The following is a 16704-nucleotide window of genomic DNA, read 5'->3' on the forward strand; positions in this document are numbered from 1 at the left end:
AGCAAGTGACGAGGGGCAAGGTGAGAGTAGGGGAAATGTTTGGCCAACGGGGTTCCTACTTAAGGGTGTCAATTAATCAAACTACTCGACTTGTTCTTGTTCTCAAGAGTAACTTAGTCAAAGGCTTGACTCAAATTTGGCGTTGATTGAGTTTGAGTCGAGTTCGACCTATTTGATAAAATAATACAGTCGAGATCAAGTAAAAATATCAAAATTCGAGTACTTGTTGAGCCTTATCAAATAGTATATCTATAATATAATTTTTAATTATTTACTATAAAATTATGAAATTTACTAAAAAACCGAGCTTGAAAACTCAATTGAGCTCAATTTGGTCAATTTCAAGTTTGAACTTGAAATCAAGTAAGGTAAAATAAGTTGAAACTCGAGCTCCAGTTCACCTTTGAAGAACTCGACAAGCTTGAGTTCGAGTTCGTTTACACTACTCTAATTCAACTCGACTTGACTTGATGATTCGATAGGAGCTATGTTTTTAAACTCGGACTGGACTGGACGGTTCAACTAATCAAACCGAGAACCGGCAAAGCATTCGGTCTGAGTTTGTCTAAAAAAACTTGTGGTTAAGACTCGATCAAAACCCTGGTTAAACCAAAAACCTGGAAAAACAAAAAAAAACAAAACCCAATTTTTTCAAATCTTGACTTCTTTGACAGTTTTGTTTGAAAATCTCAAAGCAAATCTTGATTAAAAGTCATAGATCTGGTGGTAGCCATGGCACAACCACAATTCTCCCAACATTCAAATTTTGCAAGATCTAAAACTAAAAAATTGTCAGAAAATGAGAAGAGAATCGAGATAAAAATGAATATAAAGAATAGAAATTGATGTTCTTGATTAAAAAGCCAGATCGTGGTGGTGGCCATGGCGGTGGCAGCGGCATGGCCACTTACAGTTCTTCCAGCATTCAAATTTTGCAAGATCTAAAGCTAAAATAAAAGAATTATAAAGAAATGAGAAGAGCATTGAAGACAGAAATGAATATAAAGAATAAAAGTTGATGTTTTCTTTGGTGAAGAAAGAAAAGAAGACAAGATTTTAGAAGTTTGAAAAAGCAGAAGGAAGGAAAGAACGTGATAGGAAAAGTGGATGTTGCAACCTGGAGGAGAAGAAATGATGAAGAAGACAAGGGCGACACATGCACTTCCTTATAATCCTAAGACTTAGAAAGAAGCAAAAAATTAGACATTGGTCCAAAACTTTTCTATTATTTTGTTTTGACCTCTAAAATTTGTGAACAATAGTAAATGCTTTCATAAATTTCTTTATTTGTTAAAATAACCCTCATAAATTAGTTTTAGGCACATCAAGTTTCATTTAAAGCTTAAAAACATTCAATTACAGTTATGATTGGAGGATGCTAAAATTTAGGATGTATAAAAATACAAATAGAGTGATAAAAGGAACATTTTTATCCATATTAATAATATACTTACACATATTTTTATATACGATCTATTAAATTTTTAATTAATATATTTATGACATTATGATGACATCACTCGATTTTTAGACAGATTCGATCCCAGTCGAACCCGTTGACCCCTGACCTCTGAGCTCGACTGGGTCGCTACCTGGTTCGAATTTCAAAACATTGGATAGAAGCCTGTGATACATCGCCTCACCTTCTCTCTCATCTCCTAATTGCCAACCCTCACCTATCCTCCCCAGGACCAACCCCCCCTCCTCCTCCTCCACCACCACCAATCCTCCTGCTAGCCTTTTTCCTCATTGGTGTTGCAGACCCCGCCTACACGCCTCAATCTCTCTCCTCTCCCATTGGCCAACACTCCTTTCTCTCCTCCCCATGACTGATGACCTTTCCTCTCTTTTCTGTCCTCCTGATTTGCTAACCTTTTTTCTTCCTTGGTTTTGCAAGCCTCCCTTCCGTTCCTTTCTACCCACATAGCCCACAAAGGTTGAGGGCATGTGTGAGGACCTGTAAATTTTTCATATTTTATATTATTTTATTTTATTTTCTCGCGTGCAATTTTTCTTCACTATACCCTATTATTTCGATTTTCCAGAGATTTTATAAGTAAGTAGAGTTTTTAAATCATTTTCCTAGTTTAAGTTAGTTCATATTAAGTTTGAAGTGTATTATTGACGTGGGACCCGCTAGTGCGGTAAATGCGATATATTTTTGACAACTCGTTGGAATTTTGTATTAAGTGATATTATTTTACAAGATGCTAGGAGACAATTAGAAGTTAGCTAAATAGATTAACCATTGGAAGAAAGAAGATAAGCTTAAACCCTAAAAGGTGCCACGTGTCGCGACCCGATTGGATGGTGGATTTGACCAACATTTCTTTAACTTTCCTAAAACCAATTTTGACCAAGATTTTTCCATTTTCTCATCCATCTTGGCCGGCCCTCTTGAGAGAAAAGAATAAGAGAGAAACTTCAATTTCCACTTCTAAATTTACTTGAATCTTGAGTTTCAACCAACCAAATCACAAACTACTCCATAAAAGTTGTTTACTAAGGAGGATTAAAGCTTGTAGTGGAGTGATTTTTGGGAGGAAAGATACTAAGCTACCATTTTCTTGGGGTTCCAAGGTAATTTGCTAAGAAAATTCCTCTTTGCTTCTAATAATTGCCAATTAGTAGTTTAAAGTTGTAGTTTTGGTAGTTTTATGAGCATATTTCATAGTTTGAAGTAGTATTATAGAAATTTCAGTTTTTATGGTGATTTTTCTGCCCTCATGTGATGAGTAATGGTTGGCCATGAAATGATAGCTTTATATTGGGTAAAATGAAGCTTTGGTATGCTAGTTTTGGTTGCCTAAAGAAATTTCAGCTTAGATGCATAAATTTCACCTTTAGGGTTTTCAATTTGGGGCTTTAATGTGGTTGGTTTTGGAGCTATCAATTGACTCAAATTGAAGGGTATTGTGGCTATAATTAGGTGTGTTTTATAGCCTATGATTGGTATGTGCAAATGTGGTTGAAGTGAGATGGTATTGGTATTGCTTGTAAGATGGAAAAAGTAAGGAGATTTAGGGGAAATGCTGTCCAATTTTCTAGGCCATTTGGTTCCTTTAAGTTTGAGTTGTATTTTGGTAGAAATAGAGGGTTTTGGGGTTGTTCGTATCTCTTGGACTAACTGTTATCCTTTTGCCCAAAAATCACATTTTGTATCCTTGTATTAGTAGTTAACTTGGTTAGGCATGCGACTCGTAGTCGAACCTAAATTGTATAATCCGTTCACTAGGTTTGTGGATATGGAAATCGTAATTGTTTTGCCTTGGTCATTTTAAGGTTTTTTGGTGATTAAAGCATACTTGGGAAGAAACTTTTGAAGTTGTGTTTGCTCGAATTGGTGAGTGTACCACTCCCCTAATTTGTTGCTTATCTGGTTTATCTATCTGGTTTCTCTGTACCTACAATTTGTAACCTGATTATCTGTGACTTCTGTATGCTCTGTATGAAACGAGGGTGTACTTTATCACACTCGTTTCTTTCATCTGTCTGGTCTGGTTCCTGTATACGTTTGAATCTGTTATCTGTATCTGTTATCTGTATCTGTTTGATGTCGTTTGGAGGTTTGTATCCAACGACCCTTCTGTGACCTCTGAGCTCAAATCCTGTGGCTAGTTACTCGAGTCGGGCCGGCAAGGGCCTGGTCGATTAGATAACGAACCACAGTAGTTTGTTTCTAGGAAATCTTTGGGTATTGGAGACTCTGGATTTCCGGTATACTTGAGTATTACCACCCACTGTTACTGTTGAGGTGTTCGGGCCTGGTAAGGGGTATGTTTGATGGACGAAATTTGGTGTAAAGTGGGGTCTACAGACATGTTTTTTCAATATACGTTGACGGAGAGTCAACGGATTTGGATCAAGTACTGTAATGGGAATTTTAGCTCACGAGGGCCACCTGTATCCTTTCTATCTAAGGTGTTTGATTATTTCCCTATTTGATATGCATATATGACAAATTGAATATGAAGTTCCATGATTCTTGATTGCTATTATTTTAGTACCTCATTGAGCATAAGCTCACCCCCTTCCCGTTATCTTTGTTTTCCTTCCAGGGGATAAACTTTGAAATCATGGTTTTGGAAGAAAGAGGTCGAGCTAGTGTATATGTTATTTTGTGAAGCTCTTTTGCAACCGAAACCCTAATTGTATCTCGTGTAGTATGAATACTTTGGCTTGTACTTGGTTAATTCGTTCAAAACTCCGATGTAAATACATGTATAAGTGTTTAACCATATCTATTAAGTGTATTTATTTGAGATGTTACGCTTCTAGGGCTTTGGTGAATATTTCTTGTAACCGTTGGACGATCGGGCGAGCGCCGCTTTTGAAAAGGAAAGAAGGAAAAAAATTTGGCACGAACTGTTCACGGAATTCGGCCGAGTATCGGGCCAGTTCTTGGCCGGATAGCTGGCCGGATTTGCAAGTGATTTTGAAAAATTTTGGGTTGAGCTACTGCCTCCAATCCGGCCAGGAATCCGGCCGGATTGTGACGTGGCGGTTACTGATCATTTTCAGTTTCATTTTCGTTCTTCGTTATTCACGGTCGCCGAAATATTTGAGCGCTGTAATATCATTCGGAATGTTTTAGCTTGTGTGTGTTGGGCTTAGTAGTCCTGACGAGCGTTGGACAGGCGGTCCGTTAAACCATTTGGTTCACCTTAGGGGCAAAGTGGGGCTGTCATAGCATACTAGAAATTTCTATTTCGCCCTAAAATCTCATCTCGATGGACTCTTGAATTTTGTGGCAAACTGTTCTTTGTTTTTCAATAAATGGTATCTTGGTGATCTTTTCTAGGGTTGTAGGGTTGTAGTGCAGTGATTGTGGAGTTGGAGATGGTGGAGTGACTAGCTACAGATTTCTCTTCTTCCTCTTTTCCTTCCAATGATAAACCTTGTCCATCTTGATTTTTTTTAATTTTTGGAAACCAAATGCACTAATCTTGAAGTTCCAAAAAGAATTGTGATTGATCAAGATCAACTGGCTATGGGTTGCTGCATTCGCCATGAAGTGATGCAATAAGGTGTATGAAAGAAAGAAAGAAGAAGAAAGGACAAAAAATAGAAAAAGAAACTAAAAATATAATACAATATCAAGTTTTTGATGTAATACCCATTCCTAGTAAACATTTACCAAACATGTGTTATTGTAATGACAGCTTTTGACCAAAATCCATTCTAATCTTTTAGATATGAATCCAATTACCATTCCAATCCCTGGCTTGAACCAAATGCCCTATCCTCAAAAAAAAAAAAAAATGCCCTATAAGTTTAATGAACCATAAGAGAAGGAAGAGAATGAAGGATTTATTGTGATGCATGTATATGTGGTGATCGAGTATATGTTCATGTTCAGACAAAGGTATTTTATAAATAGAACTTGGAATTCAATAAATTCAATTGCATATTACTGCTACTTTATATTAAAAAAAAGAGTAAATTTTATATACGTAAACAATGTACATTATTACTGTCGGATCCATGACATATGTACGAAAGTTGAATTTCAAATTCAAATTTTATATAGTTATCATGAATCTAACGATAATAGAATATACATTATCAGTGTAGGAAATATTAATCCTAAAAAAATTGCACTTTACTCAGTCCGTTTATCAATTATTACTAATATCTTTTGTTGTAATTAGATTAAGTAGGCATGTGACACAATTGTTGTAATTAGATTAAGCAGTCGGTTTAAGAAATATTAATCCTAAAAAATTTGCACATATTCAGTCCATTTATCAATTGTTACTAACAGCTTATGTTGTAATTAGATTAAGCGGCCATGCGACACAATTCTTAAATAAGCTACATTTTTACAAGTCTCGGATTTTGATATTCTATAGCTTAATTAGGCTTTTCAAGAATATTATTAGCAAACCGACATGCAACACACCTATATGTCACCCACTGAAAGGATTCCCAAACATCAAGAGTTAATTGGAATGCCTCTTTTACGGGGAAGAGGGGGAAATGCCTACAGAGTACATTGTTAAAGTCATAACAGACAATAATCATGATAAATTTACTAAATCTCGGTTGCATTTAAAGTTACATTTGTCACAGTAATCCAATGGCAAAAGTACAAGTACACATCTTTCAATAAAGTACCCCTTTTTGTACCTTAAAACAATTTGCAATATATTTTCATGAACAACTTCAGAATCGGCGAATTTCTTCGAATATTGTGAAATTAGAAATTGTCACAAAATTTGTGTGATTTGAGGGTATGTTCTCTATTAAGGGTCGCCGCAATTAGGAACAGAGGCTTCTAATAAAAATTGTTTTAATTTCTATTTTTTTGGCGACATCACTAGCTTTAGTTTTTTTTTTTTTTTGGAAAAGCCTTTGCCGCTCATCAAATGACCGACGAGGAACTCTATTTTTTTTTAAGGCTTCGCCACTCATCTGATGAATTGCAAAGCTTATTCCTTTTTTGTTTCATAAAATGTAACCCTAACATGAGCGGCGAAGCTTATTCCTTTTTTTTTTCACAAAGCGTAGTCCTAACATCCTAACCCCTTAAAACCTAATTCCTAAGCCCTGACACTTCAACCGTAATATAAACATAAACCCTAACTGTGGTAGGGCGAATTTCACAAGGGCGACACTCATCCTAATCTAACCCTAATCCTAAAATCAAAATCCCTAAACACTATTACTAATACCCTATTATAAATCGTAACTGTGGAACTGTCAAAAATGTAATATACAATATTAGAATTATGTTAATTTTATAAATGATGATTAAGCATGCTATTAAATACTATTAAAATTTGCCCAAGTCATCTTTTTGAAATTTTTTATGTTAATGTTAATTTAAATAATGATAAATAATACAACATTCAACAATAAATGGATGTAATAATTAACATATGAACTTGAATGATAATAAAACGAGAGGCTAGACAAGAAAAATCTAAAAATCTAAATATCACCCATCAACGTGTCTCTTACCCTTATCGCGCGGAATGGTAGAGCAACCATATTTTCAATGGATCTCTCAGTATGGTAGATTTTGTCTTAATTGTAACCATTCGGACCTCTGAGGTGGTGCATGCACTTGTTCAGGTGTTTGGTTCTCGTCATCATCAATGGGGGGTCAAACATCGGAGTTTGACCACATCTGGGACAAAAACCATGTATAAATGCTTGGAAAGGAGCACTAATAGGAACACTGTCGTTGTCCATATGAAAAACAGGTGAGAAGCCCGCCGAAGTCCTTAAGAAGTGGTACATTTGATCAAAACCATCCTAAAACTTTATTTTTGGACATGTCGTTGTATTAGGCATAGTAGACGACGATGTAGCAGTAGACATATAGTCACTGGGTATGGGAGTAGGTGTGTCACTGAAATGACCTCCAAAAGCTGACACAGTGGGAGGTGTAAAGAAAGTTTCAGTGTAAGAAAAGTGTGTGCCAATAGATGGATCGTATCCGGACAATGATGAAATCTGTGTTATGTTTTTGTCCAGCACATCAATAGCATATATGGAGGTGCTCCTTCTACGACATCTAACTGCTTGTTTCCTACCATAGATTTTCCTAGTTAGATGCTCGATAGGCATCTGAAAAGGAGCAGCAGAAGAGACAGATGAGCCAATATCTTGACGGTCGAATGAACCAACTATCATTTTATGTCCTAGATTCAAATATTGTAATGCCCAAATGCCTCCTCACAAATCGCTATTAGTTTCGGATGAGCACACTGCGTTGGATTTGCGGGATTGAGGTACATTCCATAGATCAAATTGATCCGAGACAGAGAATCAAGCTAAAAAAAGAGAAATTTGTGCATTGTAGTCATTTTGTATATTAATAAATAAACACATAATAGCATATGATCACAAAAAAGATAAGTATTTAATAATTTATCAAGTAGTCGAATTATTCTCCATCTGCTCGATGAGTGTCATTTAGGACTTATCGTGAAATACACGGTGTTATATAGTAAACAGTAATATTTTGGTACCATACAATGTACTCATTCAAAAGCATCAATGGATCGTTGTGATATCCACTAATAATTAATTGAGCACGACGTTCCTACTATTGCACCCAATGACTACAATACTAGGCTCAATGCTTCCCGGAACGACTTGATCAATCTAAAGAATATAATTTCTTATCTGTGTCTGTGCCAATGAAGGCAGGTATTGGTTGACATATCTCAAACTATCGTAGTATCCGTTGTGGAAGGTGAAATTCTACAACCTCCCAATATATCAACAGAATTACTGACCGTCATATGTGTTGTCCGACTGAGCAATAGGCGAAAAGCAATGCAATAAGGTCAGCATAATACGACTCCCAAATAAACTATGACAATAATAATGTGGAGTTAAGTGTGATAGTAAATACATCTAGATAGTATGATAGCAAAATTGTATATCAGTTGAGTACCTCGTTGGGTCTCACCTTGGTAAGTGTATTACAAAATAATGACATGACATGCGATGGTACGTATTTAGTCATACGTTTTTTTATCCAGCAACTGCCTCTAGGAAAATCATTTCGTTGTATAGTAGGAAACAACACAGTTGGGCGAATCTTGAACATCTTCTCCCAGATCCATAACTGTTAAAAATATGAATTGTTCACGTCAAATCAATAATACATTTTAAATGAAATATGGACGTGCAACCATTCCAAAATTATGCATCCAGTACCTGTAAAAACATGTATGGGCGCTAGCTATGTAGCTTATAATTGCGTAAGACGCTTTACAGAGTTGGAAATATAAATAGACAAGTGTGGCGCCGCCCCAACTAAAATTACTCAAAACTTCTATATCTTTTAAGTAATCAATTAGTGGCAACTTATAACATTTCTACAGGTGTCGGCAAACAGTTGTTCAACAAATAAGATCAAAATGTAGCATCAACATGCTGTCGAACTAATTCCTCCAGTGCATCATTTGAAAGAGACTCGTACAAAAAGTCAAATATGAGCATAAGTTTCAACCACCCATTCTTGAAGTGTCGAGTCTCAAACCTAAAGCCCAGAAGCTCTTCGATCAATTGTTTCTTACATGCAAAATTCCTATTTCGATCAACCAGCATCACTGATAATTCGTCAACACGCAGACCGCATAATACCTCCATATCCTGTAAAGTGACAGTCGTCTCACCCACGAAAAGATGAAATGTATGGGTCTCTTGCCTCCAACGCTCAATAAGCGCTACAATCAACTCATGATCAAGTTCAAAGTAGCCTACCTATACGATCCCCTAAAAGCCTATAACACAAAGATAGTTTGTTATCCGAGAATTCAGTTGATTCTGTACTAAGTCCCAGAAAAATCCATCGGCTCGCTTTATATTGAGCTGACTCTGCTGTCCTAAGAACATTGTTTTTAATCTATGTATATTCTACAAATATAATGTGCCATTTTTATATAGACCCTGTATAAGATAGAGGGTTTGCCTAGGCCAATGTGATATGTCTAGAATAATCTGTACAAACACAAATTTATTAATGGTCGACATACAGTCAAAATTTTATTAAATTGCACGTCAGCAACAAACATATAGTCAAAAAAGTGGCTAACAACTGACATAACGTATAGTCGATGACCACACAACTTTTAGCTAACATTTTTTTGCTTTCATTTTTTTATACATGAAAATGACTAAAATATGAGTAATTCAAGGCATTGAATCCTGTCTATGAACAATGGTTACAGCGACGAGACGCATCAGGACATCAATGATCCATTTGATTATGTATTCTAATTATGGCCTCAGGATCGGGTCTCTTTCTTTTAATTCTTCTTACACCGTAGTTAAGTCGCAACTCCGAAGGGACCCAATAAGTCGAGTCGGACAAGGGCAACACAATGTTGCAGAATACATTTGATTGTTCTTCTGTCGGCGTCAGTTTTTTTTTTATTTTTAAAGAACAACAAGAGGTGGAACTACAACCATTGATCATCTGCTGATCAACGGTCCAAAAACTATTGCCGCAAATGAGATTTGCGGTTTCAGTTTAAAAAAAAAAAAAATTTGCCAACACCTATCGTCCCAAATGAGCTTTGCGGTTTCAGTTGTTTAAAAAAAAAATTTGTCTGCTTTGCCACTTATTTGCAGGCTTTTCCAAAAAAAAAACAAAAAAACTAAAGCCAGTACTATCCCAAAAAAAAAAAAAAAGAAACTAAAACAATTTTTATTGGAAGTCTCTGTTCCTAATTGCGGTAACCCTTAATATAGAAGGTCCCCTCAAATCACACCAGTTTTGTGATAATTTTTTATTTTAATAATATTTCGAGAAATTTGCCCTTCAAAATCAGGATGATTATGATTTTTTCTTTTATAGTGAATGTAGTACTTGATTTTCAATTAATTAAGTATAGCAAAGTTAATATTAATACTATGCATGAGTAATCTTTATTGACATAACACCATTAAAAAGTTATAACTAGAGTAACAAATGAGGAATTGTAAGTAGGAGATATTGACATCAAAATTATGCCTGTCAATCAGGATCTAACATGCTCACTAATATAGTTAGTATCATTTTTGAGTTTTGGATTATAAGTTTGGGGTTAATAAATATGAGACTCATACTTGACTCATAAAATATTCAGTGTGTGGGGCTAATTCGGGTTTAATTCACACTCATTTATTACTTATTAATTTTCTTAGTATAATTACTATAATTATTAATTTCTAAAACTAATTTAACATCCGCAGAATCACAACATTAAAACTATACACAAACAAATAATAGTTCATTAAAAAGTATATAAAATTAAAATTTTTCAACAATAATATATCCAATTAATTCAAAGTATATGATCAACAGTCAATACATCTTTAAAGGTTTTCAATTTGCTCGTACTAAGATTTGTCCTTCTGAATCTTTTGACATAATTTTGTATATTTAATATTTCTTATATATATATTAATATAGTTTGACATATAACACATAAGTATAAAATATTAGTATTGTATATTTAGATATATAATTATATATATCAAAATATTAATAATATATATGTGTGTGTGTGTATGCAGATTAAATGGTCGAACCTATATTGGGTTTGAATCTAATAAGGTCCAAAATCGACTGATATTTATTTTGGACCTAATATTTATGTTTAAACTCATCCTAACTCAATAAAAAGTTAGACTCATTGGAGAATGCGTCTATGGTAGGAACGCTTTGACTGTGCCTACCATAGGAACGCGGTTGCTATTTGACACGTGTCTCTAATGACCATTGCCTTTTGTTGCAATGATGGTTGTACTGTCGGCAGTAGAAAAGTCTATCACGTGTTGAAGACTTGCAACGCGCTAGGCACAATGAAATGGGGCCCAACGAGAAATCGAAATACAGGAAAAAAATATTAAATATACGAAATAATACGACCAGCAGTACGGCTAATTTGAAAACGAAATATACAAACAATGTCAGAGGCATGCCCATAAATACAGTAGTTTAAAATATCAAGAATTTGAAATGCAAATTAGTGGGGAGTGGGGAGAGAAGTGTGGATATTTGGAGAGGTGGCAAGGCACACCACCTCTCTCATCCATCGCACAACAAAATCAAATTAAAGAGAAGAAGTAATGCTGTAGGTTGTGGAAATAAGAGAAGAGTAGGTGATTGAATCAGTATTTTGTAATTGTAATCGAAAGATTACGTTCACGGCAGATCTGGGGTATGTGTCGATAAACCCTAATCATCTCATATATAAATTTGAGAAAGGCGTGTAGTTGTAGAATTCTGTGGAGGTAATGGGCAATGGATGATGACTCACAAATTTGACAATGTCAGACAGAGGCAGGTTAGCGGGCATAGAGGGGACAACAGTGAATAGGTAGGCTATACTTTTGCTTCAATAGGAGGGACGGGATTAGGAGTGTTAAAATAGTAGGGTATAGCATGAATTGCAACATACAAGAGCAGTGGTTTGGTGGGGCGAAAGAAACATCGCATGGCGGCAAAAAAATTTGTTCGCAAGACTATGAGGATAGTGTTCTGTGTAAATACATTTGATGGACAAAAAGATTATTGACTAGTTGGCTTACATGGTAGCATGCATGCGTGTGAAATAAGGTAGGAGGGAAAAAATGGAAGGGGACAGACAATTGAGTTGGAATAGGCGAGTGATTGACGTAGACGAAGGGGTGGAAGATCACGACTATGCACAAGTGACGAATGATCGGAACGGACATGGGAGTAGTGGGTGCAGAAGTGGACATAATCACCGAAGCAGGGCGGTATGGGATGAAATGGCGAGATTTGAAGATATTACAGATGATAATGTCAAAGGCATGGAATTTGACAGTACAGAAGAAGCAGAAAGCTTCTACCTGGTGTATGGCAGGGCAAAAGGATTCGGCATGCGCAAAGATTTGAAGAGGAAAGATAAGGATGGATTGATCAGGGGATGGTCATGACTATGTAGCAAGGAAGGGGAGAGATAGGCGAAGCACATCAACAGAGGGGATCGAATTAGGGAGGTGAAAGCTTTAACCATGGCTAACTACTTAGTTCAGCAAATGGTTCATTATGATCGGAGTAAGCAGAAGTATGTGGTTTCAGAGTTCATAAGCTAACACAGTCATTGGCTATGTAGTTCTCAAAATGTCCAGTTCTTGAGGTCGCATAGAAAAGTCACGGAAGCAGAGCTGTAGCAGGCACAAGTCATGAACAAGTCAGGATCAAAACTAATCACATCATTAGGGTAATGGCAATACAAACTGGATGGTACCATAACCTAGGGTTCCATTCGAAAGATATGTACAATGACCTACATCGGCATAGGCAACTGGCAGTGGTGGGAGGGGATGCTGAATTAGCTATCGCCCACCTTTTGGGCAAACAATGCGGTGATCTAAATGTGTATTACAAATATGCCACGAATGAGAACGGAAGGTTGACTAGATTGTTATGGGCTGATTCAATTTATAGAGATGACTATCGGTGTTTCAGAGATGTGTTGGTGTTCGATAGCACATACAACAACAATCACTACAAATTTCCACTGGTGGTGCTATGCAGGGTGAACAACCACTATTTCACTTGTATTTTTGCGTGTGCTTTGATTGTTTAAGAGGAAGACGAGGGCTGTGATTGGGTAATTAGCACTTTTTTGGAAGCAATGGGTGGACAACAACCAATATCTGTCGTAACAGATGGGGACAAATCAATAAGAAAGTCAATTAAAAAATTCTATCCCCAAGCAAAACATAGATTGTGCAACTTTCACCTAGAGGTGAATGCTAACACCAATGTGAGGGATAGGACATTTTTGAACTCGTTTAAAGCATGCATGTTCATGAATTGTACCCCACTACAGTTTGAATATAGATGGGCAGAGGTTATTCGGCAGTTTAGGCTAGAGGACAATGAATAGGTGAAGAAAATGCGCCAAAAAAAATAACAGTGGGCTATGGCTTTCCTCAGAGAAAATTTCTTCAATGGCATGAGGAGCACCCAACGATGCGAGAAAATGCATCAGGTGTTGAAGTTAAACCTTACACCCCAGTTGAAACTGTACGAGTGCGTTCAAGCTTATGACCTTGCTGTTGCTCGGCTCAGGCATGAGAAGAGGCGGCTTCGAACTGTCAAGGAGCACACTACCCTTCTTCCCGCGACCCAATTGCAGCCATTAGAGAGACATGCGAGTAATGTCTTCACCAGGACGATATACATCATGGTCCGTAAAGAAATGAAGAAACAGGAAATGTACTACAGGTATAATGGCAGCGACAATGGCATTACAGCAGTCCACTACTTGAGACATCCATACATATATTCGGAGTATATGGTGTCGTACGACAGGGCAACTGGCAACATGAACTGCTCTTGCTTGAAACTCGAAATGCTAGGTTTGCCATATTGCCATATGTTTAGAGCAATGCTATTCGAGAAACTCCAAAGGATCCCCCAAAACTGCATCATGAAACGGTGGACTCGACATGCTAAAGAAGGGACAGTGACCAGGGATGCTGTAAATACTCCCAACTCTAACCTAACGGAAATGACACGGTAATCTCGCTTAATATCTGCTGCTAACAATCTAAACTTATATGCATCCAAAACAACCGAAGAATTTGTCAACGTATTGGAATTATTCCACAATGAGACTGATCGGGTAAAGGAGCTGCAAGATAAGGCACAGATAGACAGCTATCCATTGTAATGTAGAGAGACAGGTTCAACAAAGCGAAGCCGGATACATGTCAAGGGCCCAGATATTGCAAGAGCACGTGGGCTGAATGCAATGAGGGACAGAGAAAATGGAGAGTGAATCAGGTTTCCTTTCTTGATCGAACTATGTGTTTTGATGATGGGTGTAGGTAGTGGTACGAAAGCGTTCATATTTAATTTTAGACTAATCTATGTACTTGTATACATATATGCAAATGTGCATTCACTGTCTAGCTTAAGTTTGTATACATTGTGTTACTTATGCATGAATATAAATCGCTTGGATTTTAGTGCCAACAAGAATGTAGTGTACACATGTGAAAATTATGTCGTCAGGATTTATTGATCCAACTTGCCTACTATAGAGGACGTAGTGGGCAGGCGAAGCGGGCTGGCAAGTGTTGTCCGGCAATGGCAGCATCCCCTTTTCCATCAATGGGCAAGCGATATTTGGATATATTGGGCAGTGAAGATGCTGCCAACCCTGGCCTCATTCCTCTGTTTCAGCAAAACAATAGCACAAGCATAGCCACTAGTCCACTCGTGCAACGTATCCCTTTTTTCATAATCGCACCAAACATATAACAAATGAGGTTTGCAAGTTATTTACATTCAGTCCGTCCAAATCTTGTGTACATCCCTATTTATATCTAAAATGCATGGCATATGTACAAATATAGGCATTGTTTCACTATGTATCGTATGCACACTAAAATTGTGCCAAGCACATCTCCTGTAATTGACCACTATGGCAGGCATAAGCTCCTTCATACATGCTGTTAGTTTCGAAACCTAAATTAAAATGATCATGCAAGGTATAGTTCGACAGAGTATGCACAAGGGTTTGACTGGCCAGCACTTTTCATAGATAAAAGTTGAGATTCGTTGTACTTGATTTAAATTTCTTGGGCACAAGTACCCTGCTCTAAACATGTGTGCCTTAGATGTGTGGGTGTCAGTAGATATGCTAAGAAATGTTGTGTTTCTACTTTGATTTTGTTGTTTGGTTGAACCATTTAGGTCACGCCTAAGAGCACAGATGGCTTTGTGGGGCATCTTTGGTAGAACTACAGTGCGTCTTCATACCAGGTGCCATTTATATACTGGAAAACTAGTTACTGAAATAGAGTAGCAGTAGCTATCAAAGCTTAGACGTCGATGGTCATTGTTGTAATGGCCCCATGGTGGCATCTGTTTTGATGTAATTACTGTTGGCCCGTGACAGGTGGTCCAGCCAATAGGCAATGCCAGTGATCCTAATGTGAAGCCCTCTGTACCATTTGAGATAGTAGAATGATGACTTGATTGTCCAGTGCCGCAATCACCTGATGACTACTGCTTCGTTGGGTGTGGGTACATGCCGAGAAAGCTTTTACTTTTGTGTATATGAATGTTTTTTCTGGCATTAGCGACACCATAAACCTTGTGATGGTGGCAAAGTACAGGTGTATAATCGGTTCAACTCATAATACGGAGTAGCACTTGTTTTTTGATTTTGTGGTTTTATTCCAACTTCTTATATTTTGCGCATACATGAAACACATTCACTGTTTGATAGTGGTGCAATACAAGTTTAACATTCACCCTAATCAATCTCATTTACCTACCCAACTGCAACCCAATTTTTTATGGTTGAATTGTAATCTATTGTAGTAAACAACCAAATGCATAAGTTGAACAGGCATTTGTGCGATTGAGGGGATACAAGTAGCAGAACAAAAATAAAAAACTAAACACCCGTTGCCCACCCATTCAACTGCAATGGGGCTGATAATTCATTTTTGGGAGAACTGCACAAATAGTCCCTCACATATTGCAAATGTGAAAATTTCGTCCCTCAGATCGAAAATGATCAATTTTAGTCCTTATCAAATAAAAAAGGATCAATTTGAGTCCCTTTTCACTTTTCCGACTGATTTTTGCCCGGAATATCTCACGTGCACACCACGTGGCCAACTTTTCAAGGGTAAAAATGCCAAATCACTTATCTGTTGACCAAAACCAAAATGTAAAGGACGAATACTGCCCAAAAAAAATCTCCATTTTGGTACTAACTCACCGTTCCATCTCTGATTCCTCTCAACCCAAACAAAAAAACTTAATTATCACTACCCACTACCCAGCAGTGGACTGATGTTGATGGAAAGGAGTGTTAGTGACTAAAGCGAAGAAGAAACAGGCATACCAGAGTGATGGACGAAGAAGACATTCAATGGATCCCAAATTACGGTATGTTTTTCTAAACCCTAAACTGTAAAATTTATGGAATGATGTCAGATACTATGTGAATAGTTTAAATACAGTTGAAATAAGCATGATTTGTGCAGTTAAGAAGCATTATTATATTGATTAGGGTTGCTGGTGGTCAATTTTATGTATTAAATTGTTGTAAGTACATGTGGTCCCTTGTATTGTGCTGTGTTGTCGCTTTACATAGATGGGCTGTCGGTCCCAAAACAATTTTTTTGTTGTTAACTGTCTCCTAAATGGTTGGCAGATGGTATGAATCGATTTTCCATTAGGGTCCACTATGGAGG

At 37.0% G+C, this 16704-nt stretch overlaps 1 protein-coding gene across 1 annotated transcript; it reads left to right on the forward strand.

Annotated features, from left to right (window-relative positions):
- Positions 1–13406: 13406 nt before the first annotated feature.
- LOC113769238 (protein FAR1-RELATED SEQUENCE 5-like) lies at positions 13407–15464 on the forward strand. The gene is made up of 3 exons (XM_027313703.1): positions 13407–14005; positions 15188–15239; positions 15393–15464. Exons 1-3 carry the CDS (start codon positions 13407–13409, stop codon positions 15462–15464), a joined length of 723 nt encoding a protein of 240 aa, XP_027169504.1.
- Positions 15465–16704: the final 1240 nt, after the last annotated feature.

Source organism: Coffea eugenioides, chromosome 4, assembly GCF_003713205.1.
Source record: "Coffea eugenioides isolate CCC68of chromosome 4, Ceug_1.0, whole genome shotgun sequence".
NCBI lineage: Eukaryota > Viridiplantae > Streptophyta > Magnoliopsida > Gentianales > Rubiaceae > Coffea > Coffea eugenioides.